Source organism: Leuciscus leuciscus (assembly GCF_965113295.1).
Source record: "Leuciscus leuciscus genome assembly, chromosome: 19".
NCBI lineage: Eukaryota > Metazoa > Chordata > Actinopteri > Cypriniformes > Leuciscidae > Leuciscus > Leuciscus leuciscus.
This window is the reverse complement of record NC_138743.1, coordinates 8,576,731-8,604,662: the sequence shown is the minus strand read 5'-3', so window position 1 is coordinate 8,604,662 and position 27,932 is coordinate 8,576,731. Positions and strand designations below refer to the sequence as shown.

Here is a 27,932-nt window from a genome sequence, read left to right as displayed (position 1 = left end):
GGGGTTCGGGGGCATGCTCCCCAGAGAAAATTTTGATGTGTCGGACCTACATATGTGCATTTTTAAGGTGTTTGAAGGCCAACATTTTTTGATGACAATAGCTTTAAAAGCATGTCATTGGGCAGTAGCATAAATTATTTGTCAAGATAACAGATTCTTAAACATGAGAATGAGGATAAATGTTGAAATGAATGATCCACACTACAAAATGGAAATGCAAAATGTTTCTGCTTATTGTTGACAATACACAATCACATATTCCAAACAGGAATGGCCTTAAATGAGAAATCTTTCAAGGATTATTTTGCATAGATGTAAACTTTTTAGCATTAAAGATTGGTTTCAGCAACTTGTTTCTGTCTTGAGTTAATCAATGTTTTTGGCACTATTAAATCAGTTCAATTAAATTTCAATTGTTCACTCATAAAGACAGTCACTTGTCACCACCTACTGGCTTAATTATGCAAGTTGTGCAAACACAGACAAGCGGAGTGATAGAAACTGTGAAAAGACTGATGCTGGTGAAATATTCGAACACATTCGAGGACCATATATATATATATATATATATATATATATATATATATATATATATATATATATATAGGCTACATATCAGAGTTAAATAGGAATACATTGTAATAATGCTAATCAAGCAGACTAATTCACACGACTGCGCAGCAATATTTAAGCTCATTATACAAAGGAAATAATACAGATCTAGAGAAATTGGGTTGCTTATAGTTAAAATTATTTTTTTTTAGTCGGCCACACATTCTACTTGCTGTCGGCTACTCATTCCACTTTAATACGCAAATGACAAAACGAAAGTAAAAGCAGCAGCCCCTCGTGGACGACTACCACACGCACACGCAACACACACACACAGTCGTGTGATTCAGTCTGCACCAAGGCCGCCTTAATGCACGGGCTTACCTGGGCTGAAGCCCAGGGGCCTCCCAAGTTCAGGGGCCTCCCATGTTCAGGTTCATGATGAGCTGAAAAGGTCATATTGTTTTGTAACTTGTCAGATTTTGTCGCTGTATGTCGCTAGTCTCTATACTGTGAAGTCGCTTGTGGGCGTTGGTAGTGCTGTCGCTCTAATGTTATTGGTAGACTGCTCGTCTGGCCACATCTATACAAAACATATTTTAACTAATATTTTTAATTTGACTAGGAATTAGGCTCGAAAGAAACAGTATGCTGTTCGGGAGAGTGTTTTTATATTACCACACAGCAGTGTTCAGTGGATTAAATAATTTACTAGATTAACGATCGATCAATCTATAAATTAAAGTCATAAATTACTAAAACGTCATCCGAATTTGACAAATAATACATTTTCTTGTCCCTAATAGTCAACATAATGCAGGGGAAACTGTAAAATGAACTGCAGCAGTGCTAAACTTGCATCGTAAAACTACAACACTCGATCTATAAATGTATGAATGAAACTCACTGAGACTGTCGACAGTTTCTTTTCCATGCATCATTTTATTATATCCATGTTTGTGGTAAGTTACAGTCAAATCATATAAAACAGTGAAATCGCCCTTGAACTCTTCTGTCTTGCAGTGCGCACTCGAGACGGTGACGGGAGCTGAGCGCCACTGAAAGGCTTCTTTCCTATTGGTTGTCGCTCGCAAAAATCGCTTCTCATTTGCATAAAGTTGAAATTTAGTTGCTGTGTGTGATTGTTAAATAAAGTGTCTTGTGTTTATGCTCAAGTGGGCTCAGTGATATGTTATTAACAATATTATGGTGTTTTCTGGCTCAAAGAGGGAAAACTCACTGTTGTAGGTCTCGAAAGAAACTAATGCATTTTGTGATGTAGATTACCTAGATATTACACTTTTTTTTAAATGAGACTCTATAAATCGAGTGGATGGGGGGCCTACAAAACCTCTCAGCCCCGGGGCCTAACATTAGGTTAAGGCGGCTCTGGTCTGCACACACACACACAGTCCATGTCTGGTCCTCCGCTGTCTTCGTTCCGATCCTTTTATGTGTCCCGAAGCTGATCAGTGAGAAACTTGAAACCGGTACGGCGCGCGCGCCCCCGAAACTCATCCGTGAGAAACTTGAAACCGGTGCGGCGCGCAGGTGACTCATTAACACTCGCGCTACTGGCCTCGCCCTGCTCTCACGGCTCGTGGACTCGTGCTGCTTGCCACTTTGCCTATTTTGTGTTTTCTATCATAGGAAAAGTAATTGCTGAGATTTTTGTTTCTGAAGTTTTTTTAATTTTTTTTATTTTTTTTGGGAGGAATTGACTCGCGGGCCGCATCAAACTGTTTTGCGGGCCGGTTACGGCCCGGGGGCCGGACGTTCCCCACCCCTGCTCTATTCCAAGCCATACTATTAGACACCGGAACAGACTGAAATTAGTAACATTAAAACTCAAACCATAATGTAGTATAGTATGTGGAAATACTGATTTGCAAGCTGAATTCAAGTATTAATCATGAGCATTTGATGGGCCATATAAAATGATCTCAGGCTGGTACCCATTCTCAAAACTATGAATGTTTCTTAAAAAGTACTTGTACCAACTCCACTTATTGTGAATGTTTGTTTTCTCAGAATCTGAAGGATCTCAAAACTGGGAGGCTGTGGACGCCAAGGCAGCGGAGTCTGATAAGAAGCGTTTTTACATCAATGTTTGTCATAAAATCATCCAGGAGGGGGAGGCCAGCTCTTGCCCTGAGGACGCAGCGATATGTGCAGTCGGTCAGTGCTCCGTTAGAGATGCTGGATAAATCTAGATAAATGTGTTCAGTTTGATCATACTCATGATGATTCATTCTAACCCATTTTTTTCTCCGCTTAGGAAATGGGAAAACATTGAACTTGGGCAAATTCCTGTCTTCTCCGCAAAAGGTGGCAGAAGGAGATGACATCAGACTCATTTACACTGACGGAGACCAATGCAGAGAGAACATGAAGGTGAGAACGATCATCACTCTGAAGTGTAAGCCTGGAGATGTTGAGAGCGCTCCAGTCCTGAGGAGCGTGTCCAGTGACGGCTGCATCTATGAGTTTGAGTGGTTCACTGCTTCGGCCTGCGTCCTCTCCAAAACAGAAGGGAACGACTGCAAGGTGGAAGACCCACAAGCAGGTACTGGACAGTGTTATTTTGGTGTTATCTATATATACTATTATAGTATTTATTCATTTATTTGAATTAGCTTTTATTTTCATAATTTCAGTTTTCATTTTCATTTCAGCAGTTTTGTGTGCTTTTGTGATAAAAATGTTTTTTTATGTTTTTAGTTCTTGAAACTTATTTAACAAGAAATTTTTCCAAGACTTAAAGAAAATTTTTCCAAAACCTATTTTATATAGTTTTACTTTTTAGTTAAAATGAAGGGTTATTATTATAGCTGAAACTAAAACCATAAAAAAAAATTGTTACTTTAAATAAAATAAACGTTAACTGAAATAAAATAAAATGTAAATATTTCTCATATACATTTAGTTTAACAAAATTTTTAACACTTTAACTGAAATTAAAATGAAAACTAAAATGAAAAAAAAAAATGTTTTAAAGCTTGGTTTATTTTTTATTTAAAATAAACTAAACTACACTTAATTAGGGCTGCATAATTTATCGAAATATCGCAAATGTATATATCACGATATGCATATCGCAACAGCTTGCAATAACTGGGGTCATGAACAAAAGACTGAGAAAACCATGAACAGAGAAAGACCGAGACAGAAAGGCAGAGAAAATCACTCACTGGTCTTGGCAGAATAACTAGCTTTAATAAGAATCCGTATATATATATATATATTTATAAGAATCAGTATAATATATTTTAGTATATATATATATATACAGAGAAAACTAAGCAGTGTTTTATTTTTACATTTGATCATTCAGTTTCTGTTGTTAAATAAACCTAATGTTGGCCTACCTGAAACCCTGAACCCTGTGGTTTACACTGATGTTAAAACAACACTTCTTATGTTACAGTAAAACACTGCTGTTACCTTTCAGAAGTCGTAGGGATGTTTTCTTGTCACAAAAAGAATGTGAAACACGTAGGTTGTATGTATGTTATTTAATTTTAAATATATTTTAAAGGTTATTTTACACACTAACTATTATCGTATTGCATATCGAATATCGCATTATTTAATGAGTTATGGTATATTGCATTTTTCTTCAATATCGTGCAGCCCTACACTTAATTAAACTAAAATTATAATTTATATTTTATAAAAAAAACTTTAAAAAACGTAGTGGTTAAAGGTCGTGGGGTTTATTTGGCCTCTTTTAGGGCTGCTTTTAAATGTGCTTCTGTTTCTTTGCAGGAATTTCGTTTGATTTGTCCCCCCTTCAGAAACTTAATGGAGGTTATTATAACATGTCCAGGGAAAAGTATGACTACTTCATCAACGTGTGTGGCAATGTTAAGGCCGCACAGTGTCCAGAAACAGCAGGGGCTTGTCAAGTTGACCAGAGGTAAGTTCACCTTGGTCATTTAAATTTAACAAGGTACAATCCAACAAGTTTCTTCTGTCCTCACTTGTGAAATGTAATATGAAGCAACGGAATCTCGCCAGGCACAACATATTTGATGTTTAACAGTGATTTTTGAACCAATAAGATTTCACTGTGGGTGGAGCGAACCATTTTTTGTTTGGTCTCTGCAGCGGCACAAACTCTTGGAATCTCGGCCAGTTCAACTCCAGGCTTTCTTACTATGATGGCATGATCCAGTTGACCTACAAAAATGGCTCTCAGTACAACAACAAGCAGCACACGCAGCGTTCCACACATATTTCCTTCCTCTGTGACAGAGAGGCCGGTCCAGGCAAACCAGAGTTTCAGGTATCACACCTGCTCATTTGTTGTGTTTGTGCTGACTGTTCACACACAGTAAATATTTTTAGCCTCACCTCAAGTAACGCTACTCTAACATAAAGGGATGTGTGCTAAGCATTTTTTGTCTCAAGCTTTGCATTGGACACACCTTCAGATGTTATTCCTATAAAGGCCCTGATATACTCACAGCAATGTTTTTGTTTTGTTTTGGTAAACCTGAAGTAGGCTTGCTGCGGTATACGGTTACTGTACATCCTAATGCAACTCACACTGCTAGTTCAGTATTTAGATGACGTAAATATGTGCTGAGTGCTTTCTGTTTAATAACAAAATAAACACACAACAAAAATGACAGCAGTGAAAAAACTGTTAAAGGGATAGTTCACTTTGAAATTAAATTTTGGTATGTTTTAGCTTACCTCAAGGGCATCCAAGTTCATTGGAACGAAACCGTAGCCAAGGCGACATCTAGTGTATATATCTATACACACCCGCGCTCTCAGATCACTTGGACGTGGCTGTGTACAAGAGGTAAAAACGATATAAATACTGTTCGTTTTCTCACACAAACCGCTCGTTTCGTGTCTTAGGCCATCAATGTGTACTTACGATGGGGAATTGTTTAATTTGGACGACGGGGAATTGTTTTACTTTGGACTCTGTGCATGCTCTTTGAGATAGTGACCATAGACCTGCATTATATGACTGACAGACAAGAACGGTTTGACCTAAAAATATCAAAATTGAAACTACTGCGGAAAAAAAGACACCTACATCTTGGATGCCCTTGAGGTAAGCTAAAACATACCAAAATTTAATTTCAAAGTGAACTATCCCTTTAAAAAGTTAACACACTGAATAATGCTGTGCGTTTCAAGGCACTTCTGTGGGACTTTAAGATCTGCAATTCGGCACTCCAGACAAGACGCGTCATGTTTATTTATATCAGCTCTTTAAACAATATATTGCTTTAAAGCGAGCAGCTTTACAGTATTAAAAATGAAAAAAAAAAACAGTGCCACTTTTAATCAGAATTACAACTTCATTTTCTACTATAAAGCACTCTCCAGCGTGTTCATGTTTTACTTGCGGACGTCTGAGCTCGACGGACTGAACATATGAAATTAACCAGAGATGTCCTCATCAATGAAGGCGGAGTCTCAGAGCCACACCCAACTATTACATAATCACCACAGACCAATAGTAGTTTACCAGCTTTGGTGTGCTTTTTTGCACTCTCCAAATTAACTTTGTTTTTTCTTTATTTTGTTTAAAATGACATCACTCCGGTATGTTCTTCGAATTCTCTTGAAGTATATCAGGGCCTTAAGGCTTTTGTCTTGTCTTATAAAAATATCCTACATTTATGAATAATTTTCTGCAGGATGAGGATGAGTACACTTATAACTTTAAATGGTACACTTCCTACGCCTGTCCAGAGAGACCACACGAGTGTGTCGTGACGGACCCCAAAACACTGCAGCAGTATGACCTGTCCAGGTTAGCTCTCCTTTCACAAAAGACTCATGTCTTAGAGAAATATTAAATATGTTACTGTAAATGTGAACTGTGACATTTTTACACTAGTGTCATCAAACTGGTTTAAACAAATAATTGGTTACCTGAATACTTCCGCGTTTGCCATTGCTTAATCAAACAGATAGTCCCTTCCCTAACTCATGTCATTGGTTGAGCCAGTGTTGCTGGTCGGATGATTAAACAAACAGTGCCATGTTTTGATAGTTCCACACTTTATGAGTGAATCAACCTTTGAATGGCTTGTCTCTGTATATTAAACTAATATAGGCATTGATATTTTAAGATGGACAAATTACTGGAAAAAAATTACCTTTTGGCATAGAAATGTCTGTCATTTAAAGTGATACATTTAAAAATGTATCAATTTCCATCACTCTTTTATCTACTAAATATGTGTATTTTTTTTTAGTTTGTTGGTTTGTAGAGTTTTTTATTTTACTTTATTTTAATTTTAACTTTTTCTTTTCATTTGTAGCCATACCGGAGACATGTTTGGAAACTAGATACGATTACTTGATATAAGTGCACTAATAATCAATATAACAATTCATAAGGCAGTGTAATCTCTTCTCAATACATGTTTGACAGTGTCAGAACAATTGCTGGTAGGAAAGCTAGACAGTGTTAACAACAATGTCTTTAAACTGAATCGATTGTTTCCTTCCTCTCCGCAGTTTGTCAGTATCTAATGGAGGCAGGAACTGGCAGGCCATGCAGACGGCTGACCCCAACGACCGAAGGAAGTACTACATCAATGTATGTCGACCTCTTAAAGCCGTGCCTGGCTGTGACAGAAGTGCTTCCGTCTGTGAGATAAAATTTGAGACTGGCAAGGTTAGTTCACTGACTGTGAACATTATAGGAGAATGGACATGGTGAAATAAAACTGCAACACTGACAACAAACGTGTGTGTACATGTTAATTGAGCAGGAAGGCCCGTCTGAGAAGGTAGAGGTCAGTAACTTGGGCATTGCTAAGAAAGGGCCGGTGATAGTGGAGCAGGACCAGCTAATGTTGGAGTACACGAATGGTTCAATGTGTGAGGCGGATGGAGTGACGACCACGTACACAACACGTATCCACTTTGTCTGCTCATCTGGGACTGCAGTGAGAGCCATTCCTGATATTTTACTTGTTTTTAAGGCTTATTTAATTATAAATCAGTGGCAACAACAATATGATAACAGTATATTTTTATTTGCTCTTTTTCTTTAGCCATCTGGCCCTCGCTTTGTGGTGAACCAGAAATGTATCGTTGACTTTGTTTGGGACACAGAAGCAGCCTGTGCCATCTCAACTGCTGTTGACACCAACCAGGTCAACCTTTTTCTTGTTCTTTTTTCCCCTGATTACTTTGAGGTAATGAAGAAGATTTTGTTTCTTATTTCTCTTTTTATCTACAGACATGCTCAGTGAAAAATCCCAACAATGGCTTTGAGTTCAACCTTAAGCCGCTGGCCAATGAAAGTGGATACCATGTCAAGGCTCATGGAAAAGACTTTGTCGTATGAAGCACTTTCAAATCTTTCAAATGTTCTTGAGTAGGGTTGTATCTATACTAAATAGCAATAACAGCATTGAATGACTAATGAAATGAAACTGGGACTTTCAGTAGATTCGGTAATTGTCAAGTATTGAATACTGAATTTGAGAAATAATGAAACTTTTGATACTGCTGAACTTTTTCAGCACAATAATTAAGTTTGTCTCCAGTTTCTTTTTGCCCTCTTGAAACGTGTCTTTAGTGCAATTACAACAAATTGAAACCAAAAGTCACATACCCCTCCTGTCTACTGTAGGTGAACATTTGCGGCCCTGTAAAAGAGTGCGGAACTGTCGGAGATAAACCTGTGTCTGGCTGTGAGCTGGAAGATGATAAGCCTGTGAGTCAGGTCGGGGTGGAACAATCTCTCCAGTTCTCCACCGATGGCGCTCTCACTCTTACATACAAAGGGGCCATGGACAAACCAACAGGTGCGTAGCCAGTGCAAAGATCACCTGATGACCTGCACTTTAAGTTAGAGAGATTATGCTTCCCGATTAAAAAAAATTAAAATAAACTTTATTAAATAGCTTATAGATGAAAGGTTTTCTTCTTTTTTTGAAAGAAGTGTCCTGTGCTCACAAAGGTTGCATTTATTTGATAAAAAAAACCAGTAATACTGTGAAATGTTATTACTTTTAGTTTAAAATAAGTTTATTTTTAGTTTAAAATATCATTCTAATATGCTGATCTGCTGATCAAGAAACATTTATTATTATTATAAATATTGGAGAAACAGAAACAGATTCCTTAATGAATAATTCAAAAGTAAAAAAAACCCTGCATTTATTTGTAAAGTATAAAACTTTTGTAACATTATAAATGTCTTTACTGTGACTTTTGATCAGTTTTAATGCATTCCCTGCTGAATAAAATTATTACTTGCTTTCAGAAAAATAATCTTATTGACCCTAAACTTTTGACCAATAGTGTATTATGAATAGTATTGTATTTTTTTGTACCTAACATGATCATATTAGGGTGATCATGAGACTAGCACAGCTTTGTAGGAAATATGTTGCCATGACAGCAACATTACACAAATGTATTTGATCACGGAATCATCAGATAATTTGATTATCAGAATCAAGTATTATAGAGAGTCTGCCCCGGACTGAACCCACTTTTACCCTGTTTCCCGTCTCTACTGCAGGTACCGAAGACACCTTCATCATTAATCTTGTGTGTGACCAAAAGGCCACTACAGCTTCCCTGAGGCTTATACAGGAAGAGCTGGGCACAAGCACTCACGTAACCCACAATGTGTTCTTTGAGCTTTCCACTGCACTAGCCTGTGAGCCTGCTCCTGTAGATTGCCAAATCACTGGTAAGCCTTCCCATGCTCCGCTTACTTACCAAAAATATGCGTTTAAAGTCAGCATGAAATGCAACTTGCGAGAGTCTTTCCTATTGTAATGTATATCCGAGTGAAACGGCTTTTTGAATAAGAATAAATGTAGGGCGGGACTTGATTTTGTCCATGGGGAAATTATTGGATGGTTGTGGTTTGCTCTTTGAGAGTGACAGGTTGTCCCGCCCTCGCGCCAGTAAACATCATCAGAAAAGAGAAGAGATGTCGCTGCTAGAGGGAGGGGAAGTTATTCTGATTAAAGATCATGAGGGCACATGAATTAAAAAAATAATGATGTACAGGGATAAACCATTTATTATAAACGCTGTAATATTCCATAAAAACGAACAATTGTCCATTTTAATTTCATGGTGACAAAAACGGAGGTGTCATTTCTGCACCACTATTATCACCAAACTCAAGCTGTTTCCCCTTGTATTTCCAGATTCACAAGGTAGAGCGTATGACTTGGGTGACCTCAGCCTGGATGAAAACTATTATGTGCCTCTGGACACCTCGGATCAGGCCCGGTCTCAAAAGTTTTACATCAACGTGTGTAAACCACTGCCTCGCGTCCAGGGCTGCCCTGGTGAGTGTCTACTGATGTGTTGACAGACTCTTTGAAAGGTCTTTCTGTTTCTAGCTTGGTTCTGGGTATTTTGTGATTGATGGTTTGTTTATAACTGCAACCAAGGGTTGACGCATTAGTTCTGGTCTGAATGACCACGCAATAAACTAATAGACTTCTGTTGTTGGCAGCTGGAGCGATTGGAGCGTGTGGCCAGATCAACGGCAGGAGTGTGAACCTGGGATACGTGCAGTCCAGCCTGCAGTCTGCACCAGATGGCTCCATCAGTATTGTTTATCTGAATGGGGACAAGTGTGGTTTAGGACGTTACTCCACCCGAATCATCTTCCAGTGTGATGACAGTCCTGTAAGCAAGTGCTTGGTTACAAGTCCAAATAGATTTTAATCCATGGCACTTTCCACAAATAAGGAACAAATTGGTGTCTCATTACCTTTTTAATTAATTTAAAAGTAATTTCATATTCTTTTGAATGAAAATGATTAGATTGTGAAAATGATGTATATTTAAATTTATGTCTAAATGTTTATTGTTAAATTATTTTATTGATAAAAAATGTATTAGTATTTAGCTAGAAGCAAAAAATATCATTCCATATTCATTTTTAATATAAGTATAATGTAAATTTCTAAGTAACTACAAACCAATGTTTGGTACCTAATTAGTGACCGCTAAATATAAGCAAATTCTGTAACCCCTATTTTATTTATTTTTATTTAGATTTAGGCAAATAACAGGATCACAAAAAAGATAAAACTCATGTCCCCTATTTTGGTAACTGGATTACAAAAATGTAATAAAACAAAAAGAAATAAGAAAAAAACATACTCTAACTTTCCAAAAATTGTGGTCAGCTAAATTATTATTGTACTATTATTCTTACATTTTATTCAGCATGGATGCATTACATTTATTAAAAGTGACAGTAGTATTACAAAAGATTTCCATTTAAAAAAATATTATTTTGAGCTTTCTATTCCTCAAGTTTTTTTTTATCCATCAAATTTGATTTAAATTGTAATAATATTTCACAATATTACTGTATTTTTGATCAACTAAATGCAGCATTGGTGAGCAGAAAAGACTTCTTTCAAAAACATGAAAAAATCTACACAAATCTTGTACTCTATTTCTGGAAAGTGTCCCATGTATTTAAGAGACTGAAGGTTTTTATGAAGAAGCTGTTAAAACACATTTTTCTTACTTCTATTTACAGGGGGCACCCATGTTTGATCGCAAAGACGGCTGTGAGTATGTTTTCATCTGGAGAACCTCAGAAGCTTGTCCAATCAGAAGAGTGCAGGGTAAGATGAACAGCCAATTCCTTCATAGGACAGTTAACTAACACTCTCGCTTTAACTCAGTGTTTTTTTCCTGCTCTTTGTAGGTGAAAAGTGTAAAGTCCAGGACCCCAAGAGTGGTTATGAATACAATCTCACACCACTGGCTGGAAAGGACTATGAAGTGAAGGGTTTGGGTTACGAGTATCACTTTGCAGTGTGCAGCCCCATTACAACCTCGGTCTGCCCTCACGGTCCCAGCAAAACCGTTTCCTCCTGTCAGGTCGAGGGCCAAAAACACAGAATAGCAGGTGAGTTTATTTCTTAAGTTCAGTATCAATGCTAAACTAGTAGGTGATTAGTAGCAGAATATATATATTTTTTTTCATGTTTAACCTTTCCCATGCTCCTTTGCAGGGGTAGCCAATCAAAACCTCACATTTGATGATGGGATTATCATGATCAACTACACGAATGGGGAAACTTGCCACAAGATCTACGAGAGATCAACAGCTATTCTCTTCTCCTGCGACCACAGCAAGAATCCTGTGAGTTCCTTGCAGCCAATGAACAAGTTTATTAAAAAGTTGAATGATATTCCTAAATAAATTTTTTTGTCCATCAGGGTAAGCCAGAATTCATAAAGGAGACGGCAGACTGCACATATCTGTTTGATTGGCACACAGCTTTGGCCTGCCCTTCCTTCAAAACCACAACTTGCTCTTACAAGTGAGAGCAACTTTTGGTAACACTTTTATTTTAAGGTGACGCAGTTACACGTTACTACATGTACTTACTATAGCAAGTAACTAACCCTAAACCAAACCGTAACTCTATAGTAAGTTAGTGTAGTTAATTAATATTACCCAGTACTTATTTGAGTAAGTACAGTGTAACTACGTCACCTTAAAATAAAGTGTAACCCAACTTTCTTGCTAATGTATTTGCACGTAACACATAATACAACTGTCTAAATCATCTACTCTCTCTTTGGCAGTGATGGCAATGGCCATTCCTACGATCTATCCTCTCTGGCCCTGCACAAATCTAATTGGATGATCATGCCAGAAAAGGCCAATCAGAGTCAGCGTTACTATATCAATGTGTGCAAGTCTTTGGTGCCTCAGACCGGTGAGTGTCAGCAGCAGAGCTGGAGCGTATTGACCATTCAGCATAGGTTTTATAACTGGTGTTTGTCTCAGGGCTGTGGAGCTGCCCGTCTAGCGCAGCGGCCTGTCTGAAGGACGGAGACAAGTATGTGAATCTGGGGGAGGCAGAGGCAGGACCACAGTGGGATAAAAACATACTGATTTTGAAGTACACCAATGGACAAGCCTGTCCTGACCAGAAGAGAAACCGGACCACCATCATTCGCTTCAGATGCGACCCTGACAAAGTGGTCTGTAATAATTAAGGCTTTTAAATATAATTCTGCCCATGACTGTCTGTGTGTGTGTGTGTGTGTGTGTGTGTGTGTGTGTGTGTGTGTGTGTGTGTGTGTGTGTGTGTGTGTGTGTGTGTGTGTGTGTGTGTATATATATATATATATTTATTTAATTATTTTAATATATATATATATTTTTTTACCATAAATTTATAAAGCAAGGTTATATTAAATTGATCACAATGACAGTAGACATTTATAATGTCACGAAAAACTTATATTTAAAATGAATGCTGTTCTTTTTAACTGTCTATGGATTCTTACAAATATTAAACTGTTAATATATAAATATTTTAAATATTTAAATATTAAATATTATAAATATTATAAACTGTTTTCAACATTGATAAAAATGATAAATGTTTCTTGAGCAGCAAATCATATTAGAATGATTTCTGAAGGATCATGTGACACTGAAGACTGGAGTAATGATGCTACAAATTCAGCTTTGCATCACAGAAAATAAATTACATTTTAAAATGCATTCAAATAGAAAACAGTGGGGTTTTTTTCACAATAATACTGTTTTTACTGTATTTTTGATCAATTAAATTATTTCAAAAACATATAAAATCTTACTGACCTAAATGTATAATTATATGTAAATAATAATAATTACAGTTATTTGTATGTATATATCTGTAACCCTGTTCTTGTGTGTCTCTCTGACTTGCTGTCTGTCTACAGGACTCAGAACCCACTCTGATCACGGCGCTGGAGAACTGTGTGTATAACTTTGTGTGGTTCACTGCTGCAGCTTGTCCTCTCAACAGCACTGAGCATGGAGACTGTAAAGTCACTAATCCAGCTACAGGTGAGTCGCCCACTTGAGCGTCGGTCACACAGAATACACAATTACTCACATGAACACTCATAACCAGAACAACTGAATCATCTTATCCAGACACTTCCTGTCTGCTCATAACACTGTCTTCTAGGTGCATGTGTCTTTTGCCTGCAAATAGTCTAAATACAGAAAATGTTTTTTCACACTAGCTCTAGCATACTGCATTTATTTTTGTCTCCTGAATCAATCCTAAGATGTGTATGTACTGTGTGTGTGTTTGGTCTCCACAGGTCATCTCTTTGACCTTAACGGCCTCAGTCGAACAGGTGGCTATACGGTCTATGATCCCGCGGCCCATAGGAAGATGTTCAGACTGAACGTGTGTGGAGAAATAGCCAACGCTGGTTGTGCATCTGGAACAGGTATGTTTCCATTTGTCCTCTTCATTTAGTGAAAAACTGTGAAAAATATCTCTTGATTATTATTTTTAAGTAGAACTTTGGAGTCTATAGGGGCTTTTGCACCAGGGCTAGTTCCTAGTGTAATAGGAACTAGTCACCAGCGCGGTCCCCCAAGAACTTAATTTTCCCCTAGGGCCATTTTCCTGGTTGCATTCGCACCGCCAGTAGGAATTTTGAAGTGACGTAAGCCGATCAACAGCGATGGCATTTGAGCGCGGCATTAAACAACGTCAACAACTGGAGAATGGAGGACGCCGTGATCGGAGCTGTGTTTTTGTTGCGTGTTGTGGGTTTCATGTTAATGAAGATGGAATGTAGACATATAAGTTATACGATTTGAAAGAGCAAAAAGAAGGGCTAAGAGACGAAATCTCATAAGACATCTTGCAGTGCTACATACTGTATCATCGAGCAGGATTCGCACAGAGTTTGGAAAGTTTGGGAAAAGCTTGATTTGAACCGTGTTCAAAGTTTGAAATGTGCTTGAATTTAGAATTGTTATCCTTGAAAATGCTCAATATTTTTTCTTATGTCTTGATTAAAAATAGGGAAAAAAAGAACTTTAAAGATTGAGTTGTGGATCATTTGTGCATCACCGCGTTGATGTCATCCGGTCACATTAAGTAGATTGCCGCCTGAATATTGCATGCGCATGTCCAGTCTTCAACAGTTCAACAGGAGTTCATGAGAAAGTATAAATGACTTCTCAGCTGTTTTGCATATAATGTACATCTAATTATTCACTGAACCCTTGATTATTCACCTGTACCCAGCCTTGAAAAGCACCGCTGCCACTGTTTGAAAGTGCTTGAATTTTACTCTTAAAAATCTTTATGAACCCTGATCGAGGCTGAAATAAGAACACAACATGCCTGGACTTCGGCGTCGGTCCATCTATCGCTGGTTGCTGTTTGTCCCTGAATCATAGATGAATAGACAGACAGACAGAAGTAGTTTTGATTATTCATTTCTGTTTCAGTGAGAACAGAATAATTGTTTTAATACATTTAGGCCTAAACAAAGACTTCACATGGTAATGTTAAGATGTTTTTTTGCTGCAGGTGTGTGCATCAAGGACAATCAGATGGCCTTAAATGGTGGAAACGCCACAAGGAAGCTGGTCTATAAGGATCAGGTGGTGGAGCTCATCTATGAGGATGGAGACCCGTGCGCCGCTAACCCTTCTTTAAAACACAAGAGCATCTTCAGCTTCGTCTGCAAGTCCGGGGAAGGAGGCACGGGTGAGCCCGTGCTGGTGTACTCGGATGAAACCACTTGCACTCACTTCTTCTCCTGGTTCACCCCTCTGGTCTGCGAACAACAGGTAATGGAAAGTCTTTTAAAACTTTCAATCCTCTGAACCTCGCTTCATTTGGACCTGCAACATATTTCGTGCATCTTTTCTGCAGGTGAAGTGCTCCGTTTGGAATGGAACCAACCAGATTGACCTGAGTCCTCTGATCCATCTCACTGGTTACTACACCGCTATCGATGAAGATGTAGACAAGCAGAAGTCTCCTGACTTCTACATCAACATCTGCCAGCCCCTCAACCCCATCCCAGGGGTCAACTGTCCTCCAGGGGCCGCTGTGTGCATGGACCCTGATAATGGAGAACCAATTGTGAGTAAACACATGAGCAGTGATTTCCACTTTTCTTGCTTTTTTAAGATGGTGTATTGTAGGGAAGCACGATACCACTTTTTTTTAAACAATTCCGATATGAAACTTTGATACTTTAATTTTTGTTACTCGCCAATACGAGTACCGATACCTGTATTTCCAGTGCAGTTTTTTTCTATAATTTAAATATAATAATTTAAGTAAATAATAATTTAATTATTTAAATTATTTAAATGTATAAACTATTGGGTGAAGAAAGAATATGAATCATATTAGTTGGCTTGATTCGTTTAGCAAATAGCAAATAATATTTTAAGATAAAATCAAATTAAATAACTATATTGTGATATAAAATGACATTAAAAACAAAATTTAATTACTCATATCATGAAATGAGATTTTGGTCAGATCACCCACCCATATTCCAACCTGTTCAGAATTGTGTAATTTTTGCGAATGTGATTGATAATATAATTAATACTTTGTTTTATTTATTTATTTATTTATAAAACAATGAATTTTAAGTTGTCATTTTATTCAATTACTTTTACTGTTATTTTCGTTTTTGCCATGGTATCGATTCAGTATTGAGATATTTTAGTCAGGTATCATATCAAAGTCATCATTTTTGTATCGTGACATGCTCTCGCTTCTGTGCCGCTGCACACTCAACACACTCTGCATGTTTTGCTTATCAGCTTGCGCACACCAGCTATACAGTCATAAATACTGTATTTATGCTTAATATTCTATTAATCAGACACAATTACATCATAGACATAAAAATATAGTATTGTTAGTTTATTTAATAACCAGTATGCTACATAAGCCTAACATAAGTATGCATGCATAACTTGTTGCACTTTAAATGTAACAATTTAGATGAAGAAAGTTCATACTATCAGTCGAATTAATAGGAATAATGTCATAGGTACCAGGGGTTGCTACTGAATCAACCCTAATCTATAATGACATGTTTGAATTAGATTTTAAATTCAGTGTGGGCTTTTCCTTTCTGTGCAGGACATCGGACGCATCACCTCCCCTCCTCTTTATAACACCAACACCAAAGAGGTGGAGATCACCTTTACCAGCACCACCATCTGCCCTTCTAACCGCACCTCCAACTACTCCTCCAAGATCATTTTCACCTGCCAGAAAGGGGCAGAGTTGGTAAGAGATCAACCCAAAACCTTGGTTGAAGTCGACAATTTATGACTCCAACTGAGTTGTTGTTGGTTCAATAATTTTGGTATTCATTTCTGTTATACATGAGTGTAAGTGTTTGTTTTCCACAAACAGGGTTCTCCCCAGATGATCCGGGCACATGACTGTATGTATGTGTTCGAGTGGGCCACTCCTGTGGTTTGCCTGGAGACCGTCACGGCGCGGGGCTGCAGTCTGACCGTCTCTCAACTGCGTTACACCTTTGACCTCTCACCGCTGTCAGGGCCTGTTCAGGTAATGACAAGAGACTTTTTTTCCAGAAAACAAAGGCTGAACATTTTAAATAAGTATGCTAACAAATCTTACAAGTTTTTGAGTAGTAATGTTTATGAAAGAAGACTCTTTTGCTCACTAAGGCTGCATGTATGTGATCACAGTTATAACAGTTTTCTATTTGAATTGTAAAATGTAATTTATTCCTGTGATGTCAAAGCTGAATTACTCCAGTCTTTAGAGTCTAGAGATTCTTCAGAAATGATCATTCTGATATGCTTATTTGGTGCTCAAGAAACGTTTCTTATTAATATCAATGTTGAAAACGGTTGTCCTGCTTAATAGTTTTGTGAAAATTGTGATACTTTTTTTCCAGAATGCTTTAATGAATAAAGAGTTCAAAATAACAGCTTCTTTTTTTTAAATAGAAATCTTTGGTAACATTATTAATGTCTTTACTCTTAGTCATCAATTTAATGCATCCTTGCTGAATGAAAGTTTTAATTCCTTAATTCCGGCCCCCAAAATTTTGTACGGTAGTGTGTACATATATTCAAAAATCTCAATTTTTGTCAGCTTATAGGAGCATTGTAGCAAAAGAATGATTCTGGAGCTCAGTTTATTGTGTCTTTTAGGTTCCTGGAAGCTCTGGCTCCTTTACAATCAATGTGTGTGGGACTGTGGCAGACACAAAATGTAAAGACAGCGCAGTATGTCTGATCTCCACTGGCTCAGCGGCTTCATATGGGAACAGCAAAGTCATGAACCTAGACTACAATAGAGAAGAGCAGGCTGTGATCATGCAGTATAGTGGAGGAGACACCTGTCCTCAAGGTAAGTCACTGAATCGCTCTAAAAACCTAGTAAACTAAACCACATTTTAAGGCATAATAGGCAGACTTTTGGCAAAAGATTATAATTAATTGTGGTGCTTTGTAAGGTGCGAAGTAAATGTTTCATAGTAAAGGCAATCCCAGAATGCATTGCAATCAAGCAAGCTCAAAATCTAAGATGGAAGAATCCAGTTACACTTTTTCTCTAAATGATTAAAATTTGTGTTAATTGTCTTTCAGTTACAGATAAAGATGAAGTGTGCACTTTCCCCTTTAATACCCGGGTCAAGTCTTATACTGATTGCACAACTGACGACAGGACTGACGGAAAGAAGTGGTGTGCAACTACAAGCAACTATAACAAAGATCAGAAATGGGGCTTCTGCTCTGATGGTAAGTATTCCTGGCAGCCTAAAACCTCATAAAATAGCTTTGATGTAAAACATTTTTTTGTTTTTTATTAATGGATTCAGTTCCATGTTAAGCAAGAAAAACAAAGTAAATATTAATATTATTTTGAATAATAATTAATACATAAATAATTGAAGTACAAATGTTTACAAAATGCCAAAAAAAAAAATTTTCATTTAAACAGTTTTGTAATTACATTAGGTTTCATTCAAACAAGTAATATTTAAAACCTAATATAATTATTAGGTGGCCAATTCCACGCAAAACTGTCACATCCATAACGCCAACTAAATACCATGGCATTGTGTTGGCGTTATGGATGTGACAGTTTTGCGTGGAATTGCCGAGGTTCATCATTTTGGCAGCACATAACATGAACATGAACTTAAAGGTGCACTTGGAATTTTTTTTGTTTTGTTAAAAATTTACTTCAATCCTTCTTCCAAAATGTGTTTTTTGTCTTCCCTGATTCACTATGGTAAGCCTATTATAAGTGTTTATATTTTAGACCTGAAGGGATGGTTTTCATGGGAAATTGCGTACATGCGTCACTCGCCCGTGTGTGTCTCGTCTTATCCGTAAATAGAGAAAAGTTGCTCCGGCTACTCTGACGCGTGTATGGTGTTGGAGCGGCATTGGTTAGTTGTCACAATGAGTGAGAAAGATTGACATGGAGCAGCTAAAACTCCAACCTCCGGGGAATCACCCGTTTTAAACAAAAGCCGAACAGAGGAGAGTCTGCTGGCAAAAATAGAAAGGGACACAGCTTGTAATAAAACAAGAATCAACATTGGTTTGGCTTTTTGGAGATGGAGCAAACTGAGGGATTTAAAATGTTGTAAAAGTGATGTTTTATTTTATATATATATTTTTATTTTTATTTTTTATGATGTATATTTATTTTATTATTATAAAAGGTATTTTATTGAACAGATAAATTGCCATATGTATTTCTCTTAACGGAGTTCATTAAAGCATTATCTATTGGGAAAGGTCATATTCATCCGCACGGTCACACAGAACATCCAAAACAATGTTATTTTGCAAAATGCATGTTTTGTTTTTCTAACTGCCAGAGGGCCAAAAGTTACATTGTATATCTTTAAATTGTGCGTGTTTTATAAGATTTGAATAAGAAATGTGTTTCTGTCTGCACTTGACTTAAGGGCTGTTTTAAGGTATTTTTATTTTTGTGTGTGTATTTCACAGCAGTAAGAGGGAAGCGTCAGTCGTCCATTTTGTTCTCGTGTGACCCAGAGGCGGGCCGTGGCACACCCCAGCTGTTGAGCGAAACCCAAGGGTGTTCTGCCACCTTCCAGTGGCAAACGAATGTGGTGTGCCCACCCAAAAAGATGGAGTGCAAGCTGGCAGGACAACACCAGACCTACGACCTGCGCACCCTCTCTTCTCTTACAGAGCCATGGAAATTTAGCCACGGGGACGATTCGTGAGTTTTTAATTTGAGAATTAAATTTGACCCTGTTGCATGTATTAATAATAATTATAATAAAATAACAGTAAGTTTAACCTAAATATACACATTTATAAATAAACATAATATCTAGGGATGCACCGATGCATCGGCTGAACATCGGTAACGGCCGATATTTGCCTCGTTAACTGCCATCGGCCATCGGGAAATAAAAATGACATTCGCCGATGTCACATGGGCGTCAGTTTGGTTTGATATGCTGGGGACAGAGACGCATTCGGAAGTGCATTTTCAGAAGTGCTGGGTACAATGACGCATTTATTTATTTATTTTCTATGAGAAAACTCCTTTTCTCGAGAAAAGAACGACCATGGTGTGTAGCAGAAGAAGCGGCGGAGTATGCACGATCCGCGAGTGCTGAAGACGTTCTGCACGGCTTTGATGGGTGCGCAGGAGGACACAAATGGGCGGCGACTGCTTCTTCCAGTGGCGGGAGCTTTTCCCTCAGCGCCGTCAACAGATAGAGCGTTAACTGTACACACCGCCGCCGACTTGAGCTGCAAAGAAACTCTGGCCTCCCTGTCAAGGACTCTTGTCAAAAAGTACGGGGAAGCTTGACCGCTCTGAATAGTGAGTGAGAGCGCGCGCGCTCTCTCTCTCTCTCTCTCTCTCTCTCTCTCTCTCTCTCTCTCTCTCTCTCTCTCTCTCTCTCTCTCTCTCTCTCTCTCGCAGAAGAGCGCGTGCGTGCTTAAAATTTAATATTTTGGTATGAACATTCACCCGTGTTTTTTCCCTCATAAATGCGAACACGAAAAATAAAATGAATATTATAATGTTTTTTTTGTTGGGTCAGACAATGATTACCAAATTTCTCTCTCATATTGCTCTTCATAACAACTGAAAAAGAACTTATAAATAAGGTTATAACTGTCAACCAGAATGTGACATTAAAGGTTTTTTTTGTTTCATAAATTGGTCTGATTGAATTTGTGCTCATTCTAGGATAGTGTGATCAAGAGCCGAAAGACTTGTATGTTTCCGTGGCACAAAAGAAGGAATAAATAACAAAAAGAAAAAACATCGGCATCGGCATCGGCCATCGGCCAAGTTGTTATGTTAAACATCGGTATCGGTATCGGCCCAGAATTTCCCAATCGGTGCATCCCTAATAATATCCTAAAATAATTATTTATTTTATGAAAAAAAATTTTCATTTCATTATGGTACTGTATCTACTAGGCTGGGTATTGACACAAATTTCACAATTCGATTAGATTTCGATTCACAAGCTTGCAATTCGATTAGATTTCGATTCACAAGCTTGCAATTCGATTAGATTTCGATTCAATAATGATTATTTTGGATATCAGGTACAATACATGGCAAATTTTCTCAAGGAAAACAGATCTCTTAACTAATGCTGTAAACTATGGGAGTCAATAGTAGCCTACTAGGCTTCATTAGCCTACTATAATATTGAAGGTAAAAATTAACTGATTTGTGACAATAAACTGTTTTTACTGTATTTTTTTATCAAAATATTTAATATTTTTTACATTTTTAATATTTAATATCTTTATTGTGTCAATAAAACTGACATTTTTCTAGCTGACTAGCGAGTTTATGGTCACTGGATATGGTTTTTCTGAGGTAAATGTGACGTTAAAGGACTTTGTTTACAAGCTGATTTACTGACGTCTTTCAACAGTTGAAACACTGATTGAGCGATTCCATGTCACATGATACGGATTTCGATAAGTTGTACTCTACCTTTTAACACACTTTCAGATGCTAATTCATGTTTATTTTGCGCAGTAACTGGTATTATTAATCACGTGCTCTGCTCTGCTCTTGAGCTCCAAAACGGTCCAAAAGAAAATGGATGTAATTGAAATCTGAGACTTTGTTTCATATCAATAGTAACAAAGCACAAAGATTATTGCGATTTATTGGATGGGATGCACGCTACAATGTTACATTCATTCATCAACTGAAAACAGGATGACTAATCGATTCTTGGGATTTAAGAATCGATATCGGTTCGTAAAAATGAGAATCGATTAAAATCGAGAAATCGATATTTTTTACCCAGCCCTAGTATCTAGAGAGTGGCTGAAAGTATATCCAATGTAAAAAACATATTATAATTTTTTTTTTTATTATTATATTGACCTATAATTTGAAGCCATACCAGTTTTAAAAAATAATGACCAGTTATTGGTATCAGCCAAAATTGCTATATCTGTGCAAGTATTGTCCTTTTTGTCTGCGAACATGCATTTCTGGAGTATTCATGTTTTTGTGTGACGCTTTTAAATCAGTAGAACTTGGACACAACTCATTTAATCAGTAATGGAACAATTGTGTAATATTGCACCTGCATCTGTTCAGTATGTGTGAAAGTCACAATTGTACTATTTGTTCCCACAGTTACTACTTCAATCTGTGCCAGGCCATCCATGGAGGCCAGCCAGGTTGTGCAGCGGACGCCGCCGTGTGTCGCAGACGTGCCAACGGAAAGACGGAGACTCTGGGCCGTGTGCACACGCAGACCATGGAGTTAATCGGTGAGTGTTTTTAAACCTTCTCTGACATAATTATGGCTTTGTTGGTTTCTCATCAGCATGTATTTTCTCCAGATGGAAAGATCCTGGTCAATTATTCCATGGGTGGCGAGGTGTGTGGAAACAAACAACCAGCCAGAACTATCATACAGCTGAAGTGTGGCAGCACAATGGGTCATCCAAAATTACTATTAAAGTAAGTAATGAGAAACTTGGCGTGAATGGATTCTTAACTTGTGGTGTTTTAAATCTGTTAAAGTTGGCATGAATTGAAGTTGTCCCGCCCTCGCGCCGTAAACACGTCATCAGAGAAGAGATGTTGCTGTAAGAGGGAGGGAGAGTTATTTTGATTAAAGATTACGAGGGCACATGATTTTAATTTTTTTTTAACGTTTTGCACAGATAAATCATTTATAATAAATGCTGCAATACTCCATAAACAACAATAATTGACCATTTTAATTCCATGCTGACTTTAATGACATCAACTTCCAACTTCACTTAACCATATGAAAAAAACATATACATATTTATAAAGTTTCCATTGGGAATCTGGTCTGTAGTTTTAATGTACTTTTACAGGGCTTTACCACAGTACTCAGGCAGGTAAGTAAGATTCATATATTTGCCTTTGTGTGTTTTAGGGAGGATAAAACTGCATGTGAGTTCTGGGTGGAGTGGGAGACTCGATCCGCATGTGCTGTAAAGCAGGAGGAAGTCGAGATGGTCAATGGAACCATCAAAATCCCCGAGACAGGAGCCCTGTTCAACCTGGGAGCGCTTTATTACCGGTGAGTATCTCTCGCAGAGCCTACAACTACACCACACTACATCTAGTTATGTGCATGAGATAAACAGTGTTTTATCTGTCCCCAGTTTCCACAACGCCACAGGAGACATCCGTTCTAATGGAGATCGCTATATCTACCACATCCAACTATCAGGCATCACAGACAGCTCCATTTCCAATTGCCTGGGTGCTAATATCTGTCAGGTCAAGATTGAAAGCAGTTACCGCAGAAAAATTGGCTCTTCCAGCAAAGCCAAGTATTATATCAAAGGTAAGAGGAATTCTATAAGGAACCATATCGGGAAATACAATGTGTGAGCAGTGCTCAAATGTTTCGGCTCGTTGGGACAAATGAAAGGCAAAGTAGGGTTTATTTCCTCCTTTATTTATATATTTATTTGTTTGTTTATATATTTTAATCGGCAAAATAATTAAATATTTTATTTTTTTCTTTCTTTCTTTTTATTCATTTAATGTTACATTTTTGTTTGTAACAACACCAAAACTGCAAAAATATTTCATTTAAAAAATGAAATAGTTTGTTTAAAATATGTTCTTTGTTTTGTTTATTTATTTTTAATTTATAAATTCTATTTGTAACACGAAAATGACAAAAACAAAAATATTTTTTTAATATATATTTTGGATGATTTTTCTTTACTTTTTCAATATTTGGTCCTTTTTTTTTAGTATTAGTTTTTGGCTACAATTAGCAAATTGATCAAGTCCACTTTCATCGCTTGTGGTGAATTTTTAAATAATATATTATTCATAATATATTTTAAGTTTAGGTTCCTTATTTTTCTGTAAATCGTTTACTTTGAGGGGAAAAAATATTCCTGTAATGTTGTAACTGTTGGCATGTTGTATGTTGTCAGGTGGAAACCTTGACGTCTTGGTACCATCTGAATCCGTATGTGGGCGAGACAAAACCAAAACTGTGTCCTCGACCATCCTGTTCCACTGCAGCCCTCAAGCAGGAGAGGGTATCCCAGAATTCTTGCTGGAAACGGATGGCTGCCAGTATCTGTTTGTTTGGCACACCTCCACCGTTTGTACTATTTTGTGAGTATCACAAAGCCTAAACATGTTTCCAGGCAGTTCTGATACAGAGATATGTCAGCAAAGGAAGTTTGAGTAAAGTACGTTGGTTCTCCTATTGTTCATCCAGCTCCATGGACCCACGCAGCACTGATGGAGGGGAGGAGCATGCCGGATTGTCTGGGCGGAGTCAGGCTTTAGGGGCGGTGCTTAGCCTACTGTTGGTTGTGCTCACAATCTGTTTGCTTGTTCTCTTGCTGCACAAACGAGAAAGGAGGTAAATGCAACTTAAATTTAAAGAAATTAATACTTTGATTCATGCAGGGATTCATTAAATTGATCAAAAGTGACAGTAAAGACATTTATAGTGTTTGATTTCTATTTTAAATAAATGTTGTTCTTTTGAACTTTCTATTCATGAAGAATCCTGAAAAAAAATGAATGAGGGTTTTCCACAAAAATATTAAGCAACACAACTGTTTTTAACATTGATAATGATAGAAAGTGTTTCATGGGCAGCAAATATATAGGAATTCTACTTCTACTTGAGCTGCTTAAAATCTGTTTATATATTTTTAGGCAACTTGTTATGAAGAAAGTGTCAAGCTGCTTCAAGAAAGGAAATCCAGTGTCTTACAAGTACTCCAGGGTAACGTTTTATCTTTTTTTTGATTTTCTTTTTTCTTTTATCATTTCAAAAAGAGTCCAAGTTGAACAGAACGAGTTTGTCCTTAACCCTCCTCGTCTTTGTTCTTCTCTCTCTTTAGGTGAACACCGATGAGGATGGATGTGAAGATGAGATGGAGTGGTTGATGGAGGAGACCGGGACGCCCACGCGGGAGCCTCAAGAGAACGGTCACATCACCACCAAACCCGTCAGCGCGGATGCCCTGCGTTCCTTCTCCCTGGACGAACAGGACAGCGAGGACGAGGTGCTCACGGTCCCAGGGGTCCGAATGGCCCATTCATCGTCCTCTTCCTCACGACTGCAGTCGGCTTTGTTGAAAGCAGAGAGCGATGAGGATCTGGTGGGGCTCCTGGTGGACACACGGAGCAGAAATCAGACCAGATACAGCGATAGAAACCAGAGGAAACCCCAGCCAGACCCTGATGACAGCGACGAGGACCTACTTAAAGTCTGAGCGCATCGGGCAGCCGAACTGAACTTTTGAATGTTTCTGCCACCACGCTTTAAATGTTCAGTTGCTCCATTTTTGGGGTTTTCTAAAGGGAAATCTTTGCGAGACCGCTTTCAGGAGCAAGTTAGTCGTTTCGTCCACTAAATAGACTTGATGCCTTCCTGACAAAAATGTTTTTTGTCATTTGATCGTTTATTTGTTTGTTTGTTCGTTTCCCATTGATTAAGATGAATTGTGTACAGCATCGTATGTGAATTCGGTCTCCCACAAACATACAGAAATGGACTATATAGATTTTTTTATTGTTATTTAAAGATTTTTGGGTACTGTTTTTTTGTTAGCACACCAGCTCACTGGAAAAATACACTGTTTTATGAAATGATTTTGATTGATTGTGGCAGATACAGTCAAAGACCTTTTCTAAACTTTAGTCTGAAGCAGTATTTCACATATCTTGAGCCATGTAGCACCGAAAGGAGATTGATTCGCTTCAGATATCACGCTTCAGCATTAATCTAACCATAACATCCATTCGTCGTTGAGTGTTTTGTGCAATGCTTTTGCCCGCTTGTTCTGCCAAAAAAGCATGTTCTACTTATCCTACTAGAACACAGAGCGCATACAGAGGTTTAGTGCCACGAAGGAATGACAATGCATGTAAGACTGCAGCAGGCTTCCTTTAGAATTGTAATTTCTCGTCGCAATCAGAAGTGCATCACAGTGTGCTGTTTATTTGCGTTATGTTAAATTAATGTTATTATTATATTTGCGTAACACTTTACAGTGAGGTTGAATTCATTAACATTATTTGATATCATGAACTTACAGAGCCTCTAAAGTGACAAGGTGATGGTAAAAAAAAAAAAAGTAAATGGGAGTGGGAGGAAAAATTATATTCAATACTTTTGCGTTCTCTCACCGAACTTTTGCGTTCACCCGAGAAAGTTTGTGTTCAGTCGCAAAACTTGTGATGAAAATGATGGGAAAATAATGAGGTGGCGGGAAAACCTGTATTTCTGTGCTTCTGCAAGCAAAGTTTCTCAGGGGAACGCAATATTTTTGTAAGCGAATATTAAGCGATTTTTACGTTTCTCTGGGAAAAGCAGTGCTTTTGCGAGAGAATGCAAAGCACTGAAATATAATTTTTATAATCACCATTTCACCCTGGCTTCGTATGAACTACTAACAGTGAACAACGTTTTTTCCCCCCCAGAATTTATTAATCCACATTAATTTATAAGTATACTGTTACTTGTTATTTATGTTCATTCATGAAACATTAACCAACGGTAATTTATACAACTTAATGTATTACAAATGTATTAATATATGTTGAAATGAACATTTCCCTAAATTAATAATTCTGTAAAAGTCTTGTTCATTGTTAGTTTGTGATATCTAATGCACTAATTAATGTTAACAAATTGAACTTTATTGTAAAAGTTTTTTTTTTTCTTCGTTCTTTTAAATTTACGCTTTGCACAAAAGAAATCCGCGCCTATGAAAGAAGTCACATGTACAGCAAGCAGCAGAAAGCCTTCTACAAAGCACTTTTCCAGTTAGCATGAACCGTTTTGTTGCTAGTCACATTAATCGAAAGCGTTTTGTTTGCTGAATGTGTTTATCAGTTTCAGCTCACCTTTAATGTCCTGCTGACTAACTTGGTTTTCAGAAAGATGCATACATTTGCATAAGCTGTGTTGCAGGGTTGCATTCTGCTGTCCGGAAATGATTTACCAAAACGTTCTTCTCACATGGCAATGAAACAGGACCCTGGTCCTGTTCGACAGCATGTGTTACAGTATTTTTCACTCTGGCTCTAATAGGTTGTCTCTTAAGCTTGTATTACCCATCCATCAGTGTATTCCTCACATATATGGTTGCCAAATAAAGCCACAGCAGTTCTGTATGTCTTTCATAACTCACTGTTCCTGAGACGGTACATCAAACTGAGGTGAAGCACGACCGGCTGTCTCTTTAAGTACTTTGCACTTTGGTGGACATTTTTTTTCTTCTGTCCTTTAGGGCAGAAGGTGGACGGTACACTCGATAGCTATTGGTCGTCACGGGTTCCCCCTTTCCCTACTAAAAAATGTCTGTGACTGCTGTATGGGATATTGTATGGTTTAATTCTCTGAAAAACGTCAAGAGTCCTGAGATCATCTTTTTTTCTGTTAGAAGCTTTAGCTCTTCTCAGACAGTATTTGTCATGTTATACAGCATCTTGTTTTTGGATTTAAATAGTTTATGCTGAGATTTGATGGCATTATTTCAATAAAACTATCAGCTGCTCTGCATGCATTCTTACTGGGAGTTCTTGTGGTTCATCTCGCCTGAGGGCAGTAACTGATTCTCGCTCAAGCAATTTAATCAAACGGCTGTTGGTAGAATGATGGTGTCGGTGGGAATTTGGTCCAGTATAATTTGAACATTTATTTATGTATGATTATAGATTTTATAAATATTTTGAACTAGCTTTTATTTTTATATTTTCAGTTTCATTTAAATTTTTGGGTTCATTTTTGTGATTTTATGTTTTTTATATTATTATTATTAAATATTACTATTTGTGGGGGGGTTTGTTTTCTTTTTCAGTTTTAGTTTTTTCAGTCAGCAATTTTAGTGCTTAAACTTAATTTAGCCTAAACTTATTTCAGTTAATTGCCATTGCAACATTTCTAATATTAGTTTGTTTTTCATCTAATATTGAGTAGATATACGGTTTATAATTTATTTCAGCTTTATTTCAATTTATATATATACATATATACACTATACATACACACACACACACACGTATTTATTAGTTTTCATTTTAACTTTTGGGTTCATT

General features: G+C 37.4%; 1 protein-coding gene and 1 long non-coding RNA gene across 2 annotated transcripts in view; one reads left to right on the top strand and one right to left on the bottom strand.

The window, feature by feature from the left end:
- igf2r (insulin-like growth factor 2 receptor) overlaps window positions 1-27,406 on the top strand; it is a 38,756-nt gene extending 11,350 nt beyond the window's left edge. Inside the window, exons 12-47 of the mRNA XM_082146595.1 lie at window positions 2,584-2,730; window positions 2,831-3,118; window positions 4,321-4,471; window positions 4,663-4,840; window positions 6,219-6,334; window positions 7,048-7,207; window positions 7,305-7,481; window positions 7,590-7,691; window positions 7,778-7,879; window positions 8,174-8,348; window positions 9,071-9,244; window positions 9,714-9,857; window positions 10,028-10,203; window positions 11,072-11,159; window positions 11,243-11,446; window positions 11,553-11,683; window positions 11,761-11,864; window positions 12,133-12,266; window positions 12,338-12,534; window positions 13,267-13,393; window positions 13,657-13,788; window positions 14,889-15,151; window positions 15,237-15,449; window positions 16,473-16,622; window positions 16,752-16,910; window positions 17,525-17,723; window positions 17,963-18,115; window positions 19,343-19,580; window positions 21,996-22,132; window positions 22,205-22,325; window positions 22,774-22,920; window positions 23,006-23,190; window positions 23,798-23,984; window positions 24,091-24,237; window positions 24,540-24,609; window positions 24,728-27,406. Of these exons, the coding sequence (XP_082002721.1) occupies window positions 2,584-2,730; window positions 2,831-3,118; window positions 4,321-4,471; window positions 4,663-4,840; window positions 6,219-6,334; window positions 7,048-7,207; window positions 7,305-7,481; window positions 7,590-7,691; window positions 7,778-7,879; window positions 8,174-8,348; window positions 9,071-9,244; window positions 9,714-9,857; window positions 10,028-10,203; window positions 11,072-11,159; window positions 11,243-11,446; window positions 11,553-11,683; window positions 11,761-11,864; window positions 12,133-12,266; window positions 12,338-12,534; window positions 13,267-13,393; window positions 13,657-13,788; window positions 14,889-15,151; window positions 15,237-15,449; window positions 16,473-16,622; window positions 16,752-16,910; window positions 17,525-17,723; window positions 17,963-18,115; window positions 19,343-19,580; window positions 21,996-22,132; window positions 22,205-22,325; window positions 22,774-22,920; window positions 23,006-23,190; window positions 23,798-23,984; window positions 24,091-24,237; window positions 24,540-24,609; window positions 24,728-25,102 (5,951 nt within the window). The 3' untranslated portion in view covers window positions 25,103-27,406. The remainder of the gene's footprint in view (window positions 1-2,583; window positions 2,731-2,830; window positions 3,119-4,320; window positions 4,472-4,662; window positions 4,841-6,218; window positions 6,335-7,047; window positions 7,208-7,304; window positions 7,482-7,589; window positions 7,692-7,777; window positions 7,880-8,173; window positions 8,349-9,070; window positions 9,245-9,713; window positions 9,858-10,027; window positions 10,204-11,071; window positions 11,160-11,242; window positions 11,447-11,552; window positions 11,684-11,760; window positions 11,865-12,132; window positions 12,267-12,337; window positions 12,535-13,266; window positions 13,394-13,656; window positions 13,789-14,888; window positions 15,152-15,236; window positions 15,450-16,472; window positions 16,623-16,751; window positions 16,911-17,524; window positions 17,724-17,962; window positions 18,116-19,342; window positions 19,581-21,995; window positions 22,133-22,204; window positions 22,326-22,773; window positions 22,921-23,005; window positions 23,191-23,797; window positions 23,985-24,090; window positions 24,238-24,539; window positions 24,610-24,727) is intronic.
- LOC309481633 overlaps window positions 1-27,932 on the bottom strand; it is a 54,543-nt gene that overhangs the window by 20,989 nt on the left and 5,622 nt on the right. The gene's annotated exons all lie outside the window — the stretch shown is intronic.